A 14,715-nucleotide genomic window follows, 5' to 3' on the forward strand; every position below is an offset into this window, starting at 1 on the left:
GAGTAACAGTTACCCCAGGGAATGTTGTTGACAGCTGCAAAGTACCAATAAGACACAACAAACTGTTTTGGATTTATCTAAAAAGAGTCAATAAGCACATAAATAAACAAATAGTAAATATAATATATATAATAATATTATATATATGTGTGTGTGTGTTTATTTATTTATTTCCCCTGCTAGTGTGACAAGTGACTACATGTGTTTGAAGAAAATATCCATCCATCCATGTTTATTTGGAGCTGGGTCGCCGGGGCAGCAGTCTATGCAGGGACTCCCAGGCATGCCTCACCCCAGAATCATCCTCCAGCTCTTCCGGTGGGATCTGGAGGACTTCTCAGGCCAGCTGAGAGACAAAGTCCCTCCAACATGTCCTGGGTCTTGCCTGGGGCCTCCTTCCAGTGAGACATGCCCGGAACAACTCCCCAAGGAGGCGTCCAGGGGGCATCCAGATTTCATCCCATTTCAGCCACTTGTATCCACGTGTAACACAATGTAGGCTAGGCAGACTGACTGCAAGAGGTGATGTCTCAGAACTAGATTCGGTAGGGAGTCATAAAGTAAGTGAATGAAAGACAGACAAAATAAAGTTATGAATTATTGTATATATATATATATATATATTAGAAATGCAATAATAATAAACATTTATATTAGACAGGTATATATATATATATATATATATATATGTGTGTGTGTGTGTGTGGGGGGGGGGGCCTGCAGCCGGTTGTCAATCCGGTGGGTCAGAGTGATAAGGGCGCGTAAGTCAGGAGGTTCATCGCGAGACACCAATTCGTCCTTCAGGTGCTCGTTAAGCCCCCGTAAAAAGGCGGCACGAAGCGCACTATCCATCCAGTCCACTTCCGCGGCGTGCGTCCAGAACTCGATGGTGTAGTCCGCCACCGTCCGGGACCCCTGGTCGAGACTCGGCAACCGGGACGCAGTGCTGGCCTGATATTGCGGGTGATCAAAAACCAGTTTGAAGGCAGAAATAAAGTAATTAAAGTTCAAATTGTCTATCGGTGTGTTTGCCAATTGTGCCTCTGCCCACTGGAGAGCTCTTCCCCGGAGTAATCCACAAATGTAATGGATCTTGGACGCCTCTGAATTAAAACGAGTGGGGCACTGCTGAAACAGGAACATGCACTGGAACAAAAAATCCCGGCAGAGGCTGGGCTGACCTGAATATGGCTCCGGGTCCGTGCCTCTCGACTCCAGAGGGCCCTGCGGCGCTCCAGACGCAGCAGGTGGGGCAGCGAGCAGCACGGCAACTTGATTGGTAAGCTGAGCCACTTGTTGAGTTAAAGTCTGATTAAAATCCAACAAGGTCTGGATAGATTGTTCATGTTGTCCAATAATCACACCCTGGTGGGAACACGCTTGTCGTAGTGACTGGTCCGGGCCCGAGTCCGCTTGGTCCATGTTGGCCAGACCGTTCTGTCGTAACGGCAGGTACAGGAGCGGACCAAGGAATGCAGACTCGGAGCAATTTTACAGTGTTTATTAACAGTTTGTGGAATAATAAGAGTCAATAGTTCATTAAACACACAGGAGGCAAGCCAGGCGTGCGGAGTGGTGAGCAGGAACGGGGAAAACCAGGACCAGACGAGGGCAGGATCGGGCGCGGGAACAGAGCAAGCCAAGCGGGGGTAGTCCAGAGCAGACACAGAGACAGCCAGGGCCGAAGCAAGACAGGACCGGAGACGAGATCAGGGAGGGCCGAGCAGGAGTAATCCAGAGAGCGGCAGCCAGGGCAGGAGACAGGAAGCAGGCCGGAGACCAAGACAGGACAGGGGGCGAAGACGAGGGGTGGACTGTACCGGAGCTGGAGCGAAGGGTCAGGAGCAGGAATGAACGAGGGAAACAGCAAAATCCGGTAAGACACGAGTAGGCAGGTAACAGGGTACAAACTTGAGCTGGAACATTCACGTTTACACGCGGATGGTCTGGCTCCGAGTGTCTTCTGCCGAGCCCTCATATACTCAACAGCAGGTGGTGATGATTGCGCTAATGCGCTCCAGGTGCGCACGGGAGGAGTAGGAACTCCGCCCAGCTCCGGATTCAGACAGGTAGAGGAGGGGGAGAGCACACAGGGAGACAGAAAATGCAGGCATCATGACAGTTTGGCAGTTTCCAGTGTTTCAGGTATGGGCATCTGGCTGTACCGCTTGGGTACTTGTTTTTTCATTGCACCTCTCTGGGCCTCTGACAGTTGGCTCACTTTATCTCTCCTCTCTCTCTCTCTCTCTCTCTCTCTCTGTCTCATATATATATATATATATATATATATATATATATATATATATATATATATAATATATATATATATATTAGAATAAATGCAGATGTATTCAATAAAAATAAAAAAAAGAATAAATTAAAATGACAACTTCAGTTCACAGTGAAATCAGTACAAGAGGGGAAGGGGGACCTGCCCTGGGGACCTGCACAGGGTCAGAAGAAAAAAAAACAAATTAAAACAAAACAAATTAAATTCACATTATTAAGCTTACAGGTTATAAGCTACACAATAATACATACTTGCAGTTAGTATGAATTTTAACACGTCATCATATTAAATTGTTCATTTGATAACATTACTTTAACATTTCACACAAATGAAAGTGTGCCTTTAAGTTAACTGCCTTTGTTTTAGGCTAACAACAAATATATACAAATTATTATCAAGTTACGCAACAAAACAAAACACGTAGCTACATTCATTAAACTTCATTGAAATTATGGCCGCCAAATTACTCATATAAAAATAGACCACAAAACGGGTGTAATTTGTCTAATCTAGGCCAAACCTTTAAGTGTCCTTTAACTTCTAAAGGTTTGGCCTTTAATTCAGCAAAAGTAGAATCACAAGTCAGCTCAAAGCTCATGACCATAGGTGAGGGTAGGAACGTAGGTTGACCGGTAATCAAGAGCTTTGACTTTCGACTCAGCTCCGTCAATACCATGACAGTCCAACACAGCAACCGCATCACTGAAGACGCTGCACCAATCCTCCTGTCAATCTCATTCTCCATCCTTCCCTCACTCATGAACAAGACCCCGAGATATTTGAACTCCTCCAGTGCCTGCTGCAGGTCCTGGCTCGAAGAAGCCATCAGGATAGGATATCAGGACAGGTGATCGGTTGACAGCTCTGCCCATCTCTTCACCTGAGTGTCCAAAACACGCAGCCAGAGGTCAGATGACGGGGCAACAATGGTGATCATTGACTTCTGACGTAGGCTGTCCTGTTCGTTATGGACAAACTGTGGCTAGCACAAAAGTCCAATAACAGAACACTGCTCTGGTTCAGATCATTTATGTAACATTTTTGATATTTGTCTATTTTGTTATTTGACTGATTTATGTATCTGTGAGTGTCTAGAAGTGTGGTACTTTTGTTATTATGTGGAAAACTATTGCGAGGACACATACAAATTCAATATTTTAGCAGTTTTGAATTTGTCATAAAATATGAGATCTATAGGACGCTAAATATAAAAAAAAGTTGATTATTTGATTATTAGTTGGGGGATTTAGGAATTGGATTTCAGATTTTAGAATGTGATGATGTCATACTCACTGACTGGTGCCAGTGACAGTTTTCCCTTTTGATTACATTGTACTTTGCCTTGAAATATCGAAAAGACAAATTTATAAATGGTGAACCTGATCATTTCTATTGGTGACTAGATGGAAGAACTCACTGTATTACAAGAAAAAAAAAAACTTGCCTTTTAAACATATTCATTTCAGCTGCCCCTATCTGTATTAAATATCATTAGCCTTTATAATATCATCTGAAACCCAGTAATAACATTACAATTATCTGCATTTGTTTTTTTTTGGGTTTTTTTTTTTTTGTGATCAATATCTTTAACTTAAAATGAATTAAATAGTTGTTTTCTAGGTTCAAAAGTAAACTTTTTATAGCAAAAGTACATTTGAATTCCATCATACATGCATACATTCAATCATGGACAAGGCTATTTGAATAGATTGTTAGTGACATTTCCCAAACATTTCATCAGGGGCTAGCTCAATAGCAAGGCTGATGACTTGATCTCTGCTTTCTCTGGTTAATACTGCCATTGTGTCCTTGGCCAAGGCACTTCACCTTGTCTGCGATGTCTGAGGCACTGGGATGGGATGAGAGACTGCTCAAAAGGATAAGTTATTTCTCGGTGCGACCATGAAGGTGGAAAATCTGTCTTTATTTTGTAGTCATTAATCCTTCTTCAAACTGAGCATTTACCATATGAAGAAAAACAGCTAAGAAGGGTATTAAAGGCCCTGGGTATTAAAGAGTATTAAAGGCCATGCCAGATTATTTTCCATGTATCTGAGCTTGAATGTGTCTTGCCCCAGTACAGATATATTGTTTAAGCAGCTCTTGAGGTCCACTGTGTACTTCCTGTGTTTGATTATAAAGTATTTAGTTGTCAGAGAATCAGGAAGTGTGGCCATTAGAATTCTAGGTGTTGTTAGCTTTACCATGACAGCACTCCACTCTGGCCTCTGAAAGTTATGAAAAGCACTTATAAGTTCATTACAAATAATAATTACCTTCAGAATGCATAAGGTAAATGAGAAATAACTTTGTACCCCTGCAAGCCATTTAAAAACACATTTTCCCGTTTTTAAGACAGTAAAAATCAGATACAGCGCCTTTAGGTGAAAGTCATATTGTCCTTCTGATGTCTGTATGTGTTGGTCAAATAAAATACAAAAGTAAATAATTTAAATAGAAAGGTATGTGGTGTCTGGTGGATTTTATAATGTGTGTATCAATATGGCACTTTAACTATAAATCGTTGATCACATGAAATTAACATAGCCAACATATCACACTCCTAGGCACTCCACGAAAAAAAACAAAAAAACAACAACAACAAATCAAAGAAGTTGTTTAAAAAAAGAATTGGCGTTCAGTGAAAAAAAAAAAAAGTTAGCTTTGTTCCTTTGTGAAATTTTAAACGTATAGTATGTAACTTTTTGAAGGTTTGAGTCTGATGTAATAAAGACTTTTAATATAATTTCAGTCAGATGCCCCGGAAGCCTTTCCTCACTTGCATATTCACCTGATTTTACCAATAGATTTTTCACTTATTTTACACTAAACAGAGGGGTGAGCAAAAGTTATGTTGTAAGTTAAATAAAAAATGGTCTTTTCCACCTAATTGTTATGTTGGACATGAATACCTCATTTATACATTTCATATTTGCACACACTTGGAAGGAATTAACCAGATCCTTGAACTATTGTATCCCAACCATAATAACAAGGAAATGCTATCGCCATATCCATATCCATGCTTGGCTTTTGTTAGCATGTTAGCCTGTTAGCCTGTGCCAACCTCTCTGAGACCCTTTGTTTAATCTTTTGCATAAACCCCCTCTCATTTCATCCCTGCGATCTACTCTGAATGTTGCCATGGCAGCGCCTCTGCTCCATGTTGAATGTCAAGTGTGTGGAGTCCGCAAAGTGACCCCTCTCACAGCCCCTCGGAGCACATGAAGCAGAGCAACTTTTCAGGAAGAATTCTAGATAGTGGAGGAGCAGTCTGGTAGAATTTTGTATTATTGTATTATTTAATTTTTCTCCAGTTTCAAGTTGTGGTCTGCATGTTTTTCACACACACACACCAAAAAAAAGTCCATGAATAAGTAAGAGTCAAAGTAAAGAGTCTTTTTTTTTTTTTTTTAACGTATAATAAACACCAACAAATTGGCTAAAAAAGTAGTATACGGAAAACAAGGCATTTTCATTCATTTTATCCATTTATTCTATAGGACACAACTGCAGACACATTATCCATAGTTAAAATAATTCTGAGCACTAATGAGACAAAATGCATAGCAACATTTGAAAAGAAAGCTTCATACAGAAATGTTTGCAAATTATTCCAGAAAATATGTTCTCTATTGAATGTTTTCACAAATAATGTGTGGTCTAAACAAATTGTTGTGAAATTTCTAAGAGTAAAACCTTAAAAATATATGAAATCAATAGAGAACTTGTCTTGAATCAAAAGTCAGATTTATTGAATCCATTGTGCACAATTGTCAAATTGTCAAAGCTGTTGTCCCTGATAGTGTCGTCTCGCCCTCAGCCCACATATGAATATACATACAGTGTATTTATGCCATCAATATAATTGTACCAGTCTTAATCTAGTCCAAGTGACTTAAGGCTACTGGACACATCGTCTTGTACGCTAACAAACAAGAAATATGCCCGTGCCTGACAATAGATATTATCACAAATTTGGTCGAAGAGATAGATAATATTACTTATGAATACACGTAAGGATTTAGGAATTAGGTCAAACAGATACTTGACTATACATATGAATACAAGTAAAGATTTAGGGCAAAGAATGCCATAACAACATCTTTCAGTAATTACATGTTTATAATTACATTTTTAATTAGTCTTTTTCACCTTATCAACACTGAGCATTGATAACTTCCTCTACTCTCTTCTTTCTTTTGTTTCTTTTCAAAGTTTAGTGCTTACATAACCTTTACAATAAAAATGAATTATCTTGTCCCCTATGTTAGCCTTATAAGATGGCACAGTACAGCAGATATCTATTCCCCATGATATATGTACATGATAGAAACCTGTGTGTGGATGAATTAGATCTAGCGTCAGGTTTGGCATTTAGCATCAAGTATATGTCACAGTTTTTATGCTCCCCACGCCTCTCTGCTGCTGGTTTATTACTTTTGCCCCTGCCTCTATCTTGGCTCCATATCTCCTGCTTTATTGATACTTCACAGCTGATGTCATCAACATTCCCCAGGGTGAAGCTAACTATAGGTACTGCTCTGTCTGAACCTCTGTTACTCAAATTAGACTTTAATCTGAGTTTTGTTTTAACACAATCTGACGACCAGAAAGAACTGATTTTACTGCAACTGTAACAGCGGAACTGATTTTGTACTGTTAAACAAGTCTCTCTGATATATTTCAGTCACGTGCTAGCTAGCAATAGCCAACAGTTTTTCAGTTAGTTTTTTTGGAAATCACCTAAACAGCTAATTGGGACCATGAACACTTGTATTGATCACACGCTTCTGAACATAAGTTGTTTAAATCATATATATATATATATATATATATATATATATATATATATATATATATATATATATATATATATACACATTGCTAATGCATGTCACCATGGTGACTGCTGAATATTCTATCATAGACATACATGCATACCTCCAGCATGATATCACTGCAAAGTATCGGTTATCTATATATGGCATTTGTCTTTCAGGGATTATAAAGACGGCTCTACCAAACATGGACCGTGAGGTGAAGGAGCAGTACCAGGTCCTAATCCAAGCCAAAGACATGGGGGGGCAGCTGGGTGGTCTCGCAGGGACCACCACAGTCAACATCACGCTCAGCGACATCAATGACAACCCACCACGATTCTCCAAAAGTGAGTATGACATTTTTATTAATGTTAAAGTACAAATCACAGGTTAGACTAATCATTTTACCAAAATACAGTTTATGAATTTACATATTATATTTATAAAAAAAAACAAATGTTGCCCAGTTTATATTACTTCCTGGTTAGACACTGGCAGCAAATATGAGTTACATAGAGGTAATTCTATGCATTTTGGCCCTTGTTGACATCATGGTTTTTAGGTAACAGTTAGTTATATCTAAGACAAATACAAATAAATTTAAACTTTTATTTTGTTAAGGTTGAAATCATCCCAAATTTTTATATGTAATTTTCTGTGTAGATGAGATAAATACTATTGCAGTTTTAGAGTTTGTGCTGCTTCCTGTATTCTTGTACTTTTTTCTCTCTCTTATTTATTTTATTTTTTGTCCCACACGATAAATATTTACCTGTCATAGGCACCGTAAAGGAGCTATATCTGATTTTATGCAAAATATGTGGGGTCTAGTTTGAACAGTAGACCTCACCTATTCCTTTCTATCTCTTATATTGAACCATGACAGACAAACAACCACAAGATTCTCAGGTTAGTAGTCCCTAGATGCAATATCTGCTTATGTTGTGCATGTTTTGGGTTGATGTGGGACACCAGAGGGGAGAATAAGCAAACTTCACAGAACTTTGCATAAGACTTTATATTGAAAACAGGTCATGACATCTCTCAACAGTTTACTAGAAAAGTTACAGAGTGCACCTTTTTAACATGCTAAGTTGGATCCCATAGCAGGTTAACCAGCCTTTGCAAATATATCATAGTAGTGTCATATCTAAAACTGCTATTTTTACCTTTTTATTTATTCATTCATTTCATATTAAGGAAACATACTTTACCAAGCATCTCTCCTCTCTACCTCCTCTGGATATATCACTGTAATTACCTCTAGCTGGCTCATATTTGACCCTGGTGCAGAGGTAAAGTGCCTTGCTTGTTTTAGTTTGGCTAATTTGTTCAAACCGTTTTTTTGTTTGTTTTTTTTTTTGTTTTGTTTTTTATGGAGAGCAGCTCCTGGACAGAAAACTACTGTTTTGGGGGTGACAAAATAATATAGAAGACCCTAACAAGCAAGCTTATTAGGATCTACCATGTAAAAAATAGGGCTCTAACAATGGCCTGTGTCTGCAGTGAGATTTTTTTTTTTTTTTTTTTTTTTTTTAATGGCGATATTGGGATAGAGCTGAGCAAAAAAAAAAAAAAAAAAACAAAAAAAAAAGAAAAGAAAAAGGGGGTAGGGTTCTGTTCAAATTGCACATTTCTAACAGCTACTTGCTTGCGGAGGGAAATTGTAACCCTAATCTAAAAAAAATAATTTTAGAAGTAATGGACGTATTGTCATGCACACATGCTTTAACCTATATTTTAAGGCGCTGTACTCAAACCAAACATGAACCGCAAGGTGAAGGAACAGTACCAGGTCCTGATCCAGGCCAAAGACATGGGGGGATGTCATGAAAACTCTGTCTTCGACACACTGTTTATCAAAAAGACTCAAGGCAGGAGTTAGACTTTCTTCTGCTCTGATCAGAGTGGAGAGCGCACGCAGACAAAGACCTTCACAGCCCTTGCCTCCTCGTTGCCTCCACCATGCCTTCTCCGTGCCTTCTCCAACGTCCCCTTTCTCACAGCAGCCTTTTATTTAGACACATTGACTCAACTCAGCATTTTTCCAACATGCTTATCAGAACAACACTTGGTAACTTCCCACACAGACATGACTTTTCTTATCTTTCAGTTCAATTTGCACAACTTTGAACTTTCACCCACGCCCCCGTTTGTTGTTTTTCAGTTCAGTTACACAGCTTGATAAAATATAAGCATAATTTTATTACAGGGGAACAACTAGCATGCTAACCATTGTTGATTCTTGGAAAAAATAATGCTTTATAATTAGATGCAGACTGCACGCAGCAGATACACACTGCCTGGCCAAAACAAAAAAAACAAAAAAAAAGTTGCCACCTGGATTTAACTAAGCAAATAGGTACAAGCCTCCTACACTTGATCAGGTCTAGGTTCAGCAACAGTATGTGCTTCACTGACTACGTGAATATATTGAATGACCAGGTTATTCCATCAATGGAGTTTTTTTTCTTCCCTGATGGCACAGGCATATTCCAAGATGACAATGCCAGGATTTATTGGGCTCAAATTGTGAAAGAGTGGTTCAGGGAGCATGAGGCCTCATTTTCAAACATGGATTGGCCACCACAGAGTCCAGACCTTAACCCCGTTGAGAATATTTGAAATGTGCTGGAGAAGGCTTTGCACAGCAGTCAGACTCTACCATCATCAATGGAAGATCTTGGTGTAAAATTAATGCAACACTGGATGGAAATAAATCTTGTGACATTGCAGAAGCTTATCGCAACAATGCCACGGAGAGTGTGTGCCATAATCAAAGCCAAAGCCCGTCCAACCAAATATTAAATATTAATGTGTGTGAACTTTTCTTTTGGTGCCGACTTTTTTTTTGGCCAAGCAGTGGATCTTTATTGCAGCAAGACACTATTTGCTCAAATATATGGGAAAAATCAGGTACAGGCCCTCTGGCACAAAATAGAGTGTAAAAAAATGATGTCTTGTATGCATACATCCAGATGGTCTAAATATCTGTGGTATAATAACTAAAATAATGCTAAAAGGCTTACTCAGGTGACAATAGTTTATAATATATACTAGACTCATAGACCATTGTTTTTGTCTGCTTTTATCAAACTTCACACTTTATAGAAAATCAAATTAAAAAGTATTGTATACATATTGAAAGTAAAGAACATGATCTGGACTTCATAAATGCATTGTATTCCAAACAAACACAGTACAATCACATTACGGAGCAGAGGCAGACACTTCAAAATGTCTAGTCCTCATAATTGTTTTTTTTATATTTTTTTTATTTAGGCCCGAGCCCCTACAAAGCATAGGGCCTATTGCTTCAACAATGATGAGTACATGGGCGAAGCGTTAGTGCCCATCATTCGCCATTGACCCCACGGTCATCATTGCAGTCTGTTTTACGTGTGCAACTTCGCCCCTGCCCTGACTTCAGTATCCTAGGAACCCATGCCGTAGGCATGTTTGTTCTTGCTAATATGTTGTTTGCCCATTGACTCAGTGTTGAAAAGGTAGCGTGAAGCACTCATGTCCTCCAAACACACTCCTGGCATCGAGCCCTATCCAAGCACCCATGCCGTAGGCATGGGCCATATTTATTAATGCTAAAATTAATGGAAATCAATGGGAGGTCAATGGACGAGGTCCCTGTCATTCACCTCCTTCAGAATAACAAATAAATTTGTATGGAGAATTGAAAATTTTGTTTTCCCAAATGTTACGAAATTTCACACAAAATAAAATTTTGTCATTCCAATCAATAAAGTAAACTATACCTATGTCGTTTTTTGCACCATGTTGCCATGGCAATGCGCCAAACTGCTAATGTTATCCTAATGGGAAGGCTCCTAAATTTTCACATTCATCAGAAAACTTTAACTTTCATGGAATAATGTGAAATTTTGGACTATGACTCTTCATGTCATCCCAATCAAAAAAGTCAATTGGACCAATTTTGCTTTTTTCCACAATGAGTAGGTTTAGACCAGAAAGTTTTACAACTGATTCGAATTTGAGTCAAATCCGACTTTGTATGTGCAAACGGGAGCAAATGTTGAAATTTGAAAATTGCAAAAATTCCGATGGAATTTTACGGATTGAAAAAGTCAATTAGTCCCATGTCATATCTTTCACTAGGTTGCCATTGCGATGCGTGTGAAATAGCCCATGTTATTCTAATGGGAAAATTTCAAAATTTTCCGACATTTCAAAGTCTTCTAATTACTTGTTACCTTCAATGAAGAACGTGAAATTTAGCACAGTGATTCTTCAGGATGTCCCCGTCAAAAATGTCCCAGGGGCCAAGTTTGTATTTTAGGGAGTGTCAGGTCAGCTGCTTGTTATTATTATTATTATTTTATTTTATTTTTTTTTTATATTTTTTTTCATTTAACACTTTTGTAAGCATAGGTCTGCTTACTTAAATGATTGCATCTGCTGGGGGTGTTCTGTACGTATTTCTATGGTGGGATGTTCAGCAGTTACCAGTGAGCAGTTGGCTAACGCTAGCTTGTGACTGTAATATTATGTGAGAGGGACTTGTTTAACAGCACATATCAACTCACCTGTTGTAGTTCCAACTCAGCCAGTTCTTTATGGTCAGATTGCATTAAAAACGTTCAGATAAGAGTCTAACAGTTCACACAAGTTAGTATTGCTTCTAGTTAGCTTTACCTACCCAGGGAATATTGATGACATAAGCTACAAAATGCCAATACTGCTCGCTGTTCTACAACATCTACATTTAGATAACAGGGAACGTGATGCAGATTTAAAACACATATCTTATCCACAATGTTTACCTATAAGCTGCAATGATTGCAATGAATGTTTATTATTATTTTGATTGTAACATTCGGTAAGGTCAAACTAAATTGGGAGGAAATAGAAAGTAAACTCCCTGATCTTGAAAGGAAATTGTGCAGGATTCTAAACACATTCGTTCAGTGGTATTATACAAAATCTGCCAAAGCGGAAAGCAAAACCACAATGTGTCCCCTCTGGTATTTCAAGGAGACACAGGGTCTTAGCTGAATTTAAATCTGTGTTGCCAAATGGTCAGGACAGAGGAAAAAAAATGCAGGTGTGAAAGGTAACAGGGTCATGCAGGGGATACTGCTGCATTCAAAGAAAATAAAATGTGATTTGAAATATGCTTATTCATAATCACATAAAAATATCAGCACAACTAAGCCATTTTCCAACCACCTATACCATAACTATTTTTAAAGTATTTAGATGAAAGTGTAATAAGGCATTTATTCCCAGACTGTATAAAAAAAGTGGATTAAGTGAGTATGACATCACCCACAGCGTTTGTCTCCATCCAAATGAAGCAGGCAGGTACTAGCCCCAGATGCCTTTTTCAGTGTCTCAAATAATTCACTTTTTCATTATTTTTGTATTTTAAATAGGTTTGATCACATTTATAACATATACTTGCTCTGTGAGAAATCATAAGCTGGATACACTGTTCAGTTTAAGGAGTGTAATCTATTTTAAGCCTTTTAAAAGCATTAGGTCCATTGAAAACACATTGCCAAAGGCAGCAATGATAATTTGGCTCTGAGTCCTTGATGGCTTGTATTAGCTGTGACAAAGTGTCCATAGATGAGTGCGTCTCTCCCATTAGCAGCCACTCATCTCAATAACAGGCTGTACACCATCTGTTACTATGAATATATCTACGGACTATTTCACATTGTTGCGATACCATTACACTTAAAATGCCCTTATCATATCCTTGAAAAGAAGGTTAAATATATTTGTGGAAAAATGCAATGCCATCAAAGAGCCTATTATTTATTAAAATGATAATACACAAATTCGCACAATGCCTGCGTCTCAGAAACTCAATCCCAGGATCAACGGTGAAGAAAAACCTTAAATCCATCGGGAAATTGAAATGTAAAAATAGCCAGTGAGTAAAAAAAAAGAGTGAACACATGTCATAGCATTTCATAATTAGGTCTAAACCAGGACAAAAGTGGAACTAGACCAAATCTAAATCAGGTTCAAAAGAGGACTAAAACATGTCATAATTAGGTGTAAACCAGGACTAACACAGGTATAAAAAACAAGCCAATTGGTTTGAAATTCAAAATCGAATTATTTAGACTCAAGATATTGATAACAAACATTCCTACCTACATCTAGATGAAAACATTAGCATTTGCAAACTACCTATAAGTACTAGAACATATGTGGTGAAAAATGGCTGCTGTTTCTGGTTGGGGGTTCATCAACTGCTTGTATCCATGGAAATGCTGTTGTTTTTTTGTGGAAAGTTCCACCATGTGGAATGAATGTATTTATCTTCCTTTAAATTAAAAAAAAAAAAAAAAAAAAAGCAAACATGCATTCATCCTGACTCACATTTACATTGTTTAATATTGATCAAATGAATAAATACCTTCAATGGTATAAGTAGGTAACCCTTGACCAGAAAAGTTACACAGTGCACCTTTAACAGAATATAATATTCATTCACAATGGGAATATAACAGTGTTTTAACCGCAAAGTCCTAGAACAGTAGCAGTAGAATGGAAAAGACTATCCAGATAATTTGATAAATACATGCATTTTGGTTAAATTGCTCATGGCATCCCTAGCCCTTTGACTGTCACATCAGCTGCTGACCTGAAATTCTGCCTTGTTGGCACCAATCCTCTTTGTACAGAGCTCCTTTAAAAGAACATGAAACTCTGGTTATCCCAAATGCAGTATCTGCCTTCACTGACAGTCTGAGCAGAGAACTTAAACATCCAAAGACCTCAACATTTTCCTTTTCCTAAACTGGTTTTCCCGAAGAACTTGTCATGTTTTGATTTCCCCTTCACTGTAGTGGACCCATAGCCATTTTGTGCAGATAAAAGTTATATTAAACTACAGAGTTCTGTGTCAGAGCTCTGAAAATGACTCAATGTATTTTCATCATAGCTTTTTGTCCATGTGCAGTAATGCAATTGTGTAAGAGCATGTAAGAGCGGTAAAACAATTTGTAGTAGTGACCTATTTTTTTCCCCACATAAATTATTCCTTTAAATTTAAATTATTGAACGGACAATCTTCACAAATGCTGCCTCGGATAACAATTATTTGAGGAAGGATTTGATTTTGTTGTGTGCTGAATTCCCTTTTTTTATTCAGGCATGGCATTAGTACCGAAAGTGAACTAACAATATAACTATAAGCAATATATAAGCATTTACTTGCTTACATACTAAATCAAAATTGGGGCTTAACTGGGACTAAACCAGGACTCGACCAGGACTTGGACTAGAACAGGACCAAACCGAGTTTACACCTTTTTTTCCATGTGTGTGATGCAATTATGTAAGAGCATGTAAGAGTAGTAAAACCAGTAGTAATGACCTATTTTCAATATAGGGACTTACTAGAACAGGACCAAACCAAGTCTACATCAGGATTAAATTCATCATCACTTTTATTATGTAAGAGCATGTAAGAATAGTAAAAGAATTTGTAATAGTGACCTGTTTTTTGTCTCAGATTATACAAACTGGAATTATTGAATGGAAAATCTGAATCTGAACTCAACAGACTATAACTGTTCACACACTTCACAAAATCAAAATTCGGACTGA

The 14,715-nt window shown here is 38.0% G+C and overlaps 1 protein-coding gene across 1 annotated transcript in view; it reads left to right on the forward strand.

The window, feature by feature from the left end:
• The window catches only part of LOC117388170 (cadherin-12-like), a 281,473-nt gene that overhangs the window by 95,181 nt on the left and 171,577 nt on the right, over positions 1-14,715 (forward strand). Inside the window, 1 exon segment of the mRNA XM_033985644.2 lies at positions 7,293-7,460. Within this exon segment, the coding sequence (XP_033841535.2) occupies positions 7,293-7,460 (168 nt within the window).

This window comes from Periophthalmus magnuspinnatus, chromosome 20, assembly GCF_009829125.3.
Source record: "Periophthalmus magnuspinnatus isolate fPerMag1 chromosome 20, fPerMag1.2.pri, whole genome shotgun sequence".
Classification (NCBI taxonomy): Eukaryota; Metazoa; Chordata; class Actinopteri; order Gobiiformes; family Gobiidae; genus Periophthalmus; species Periophthalmus magnuspinnatus.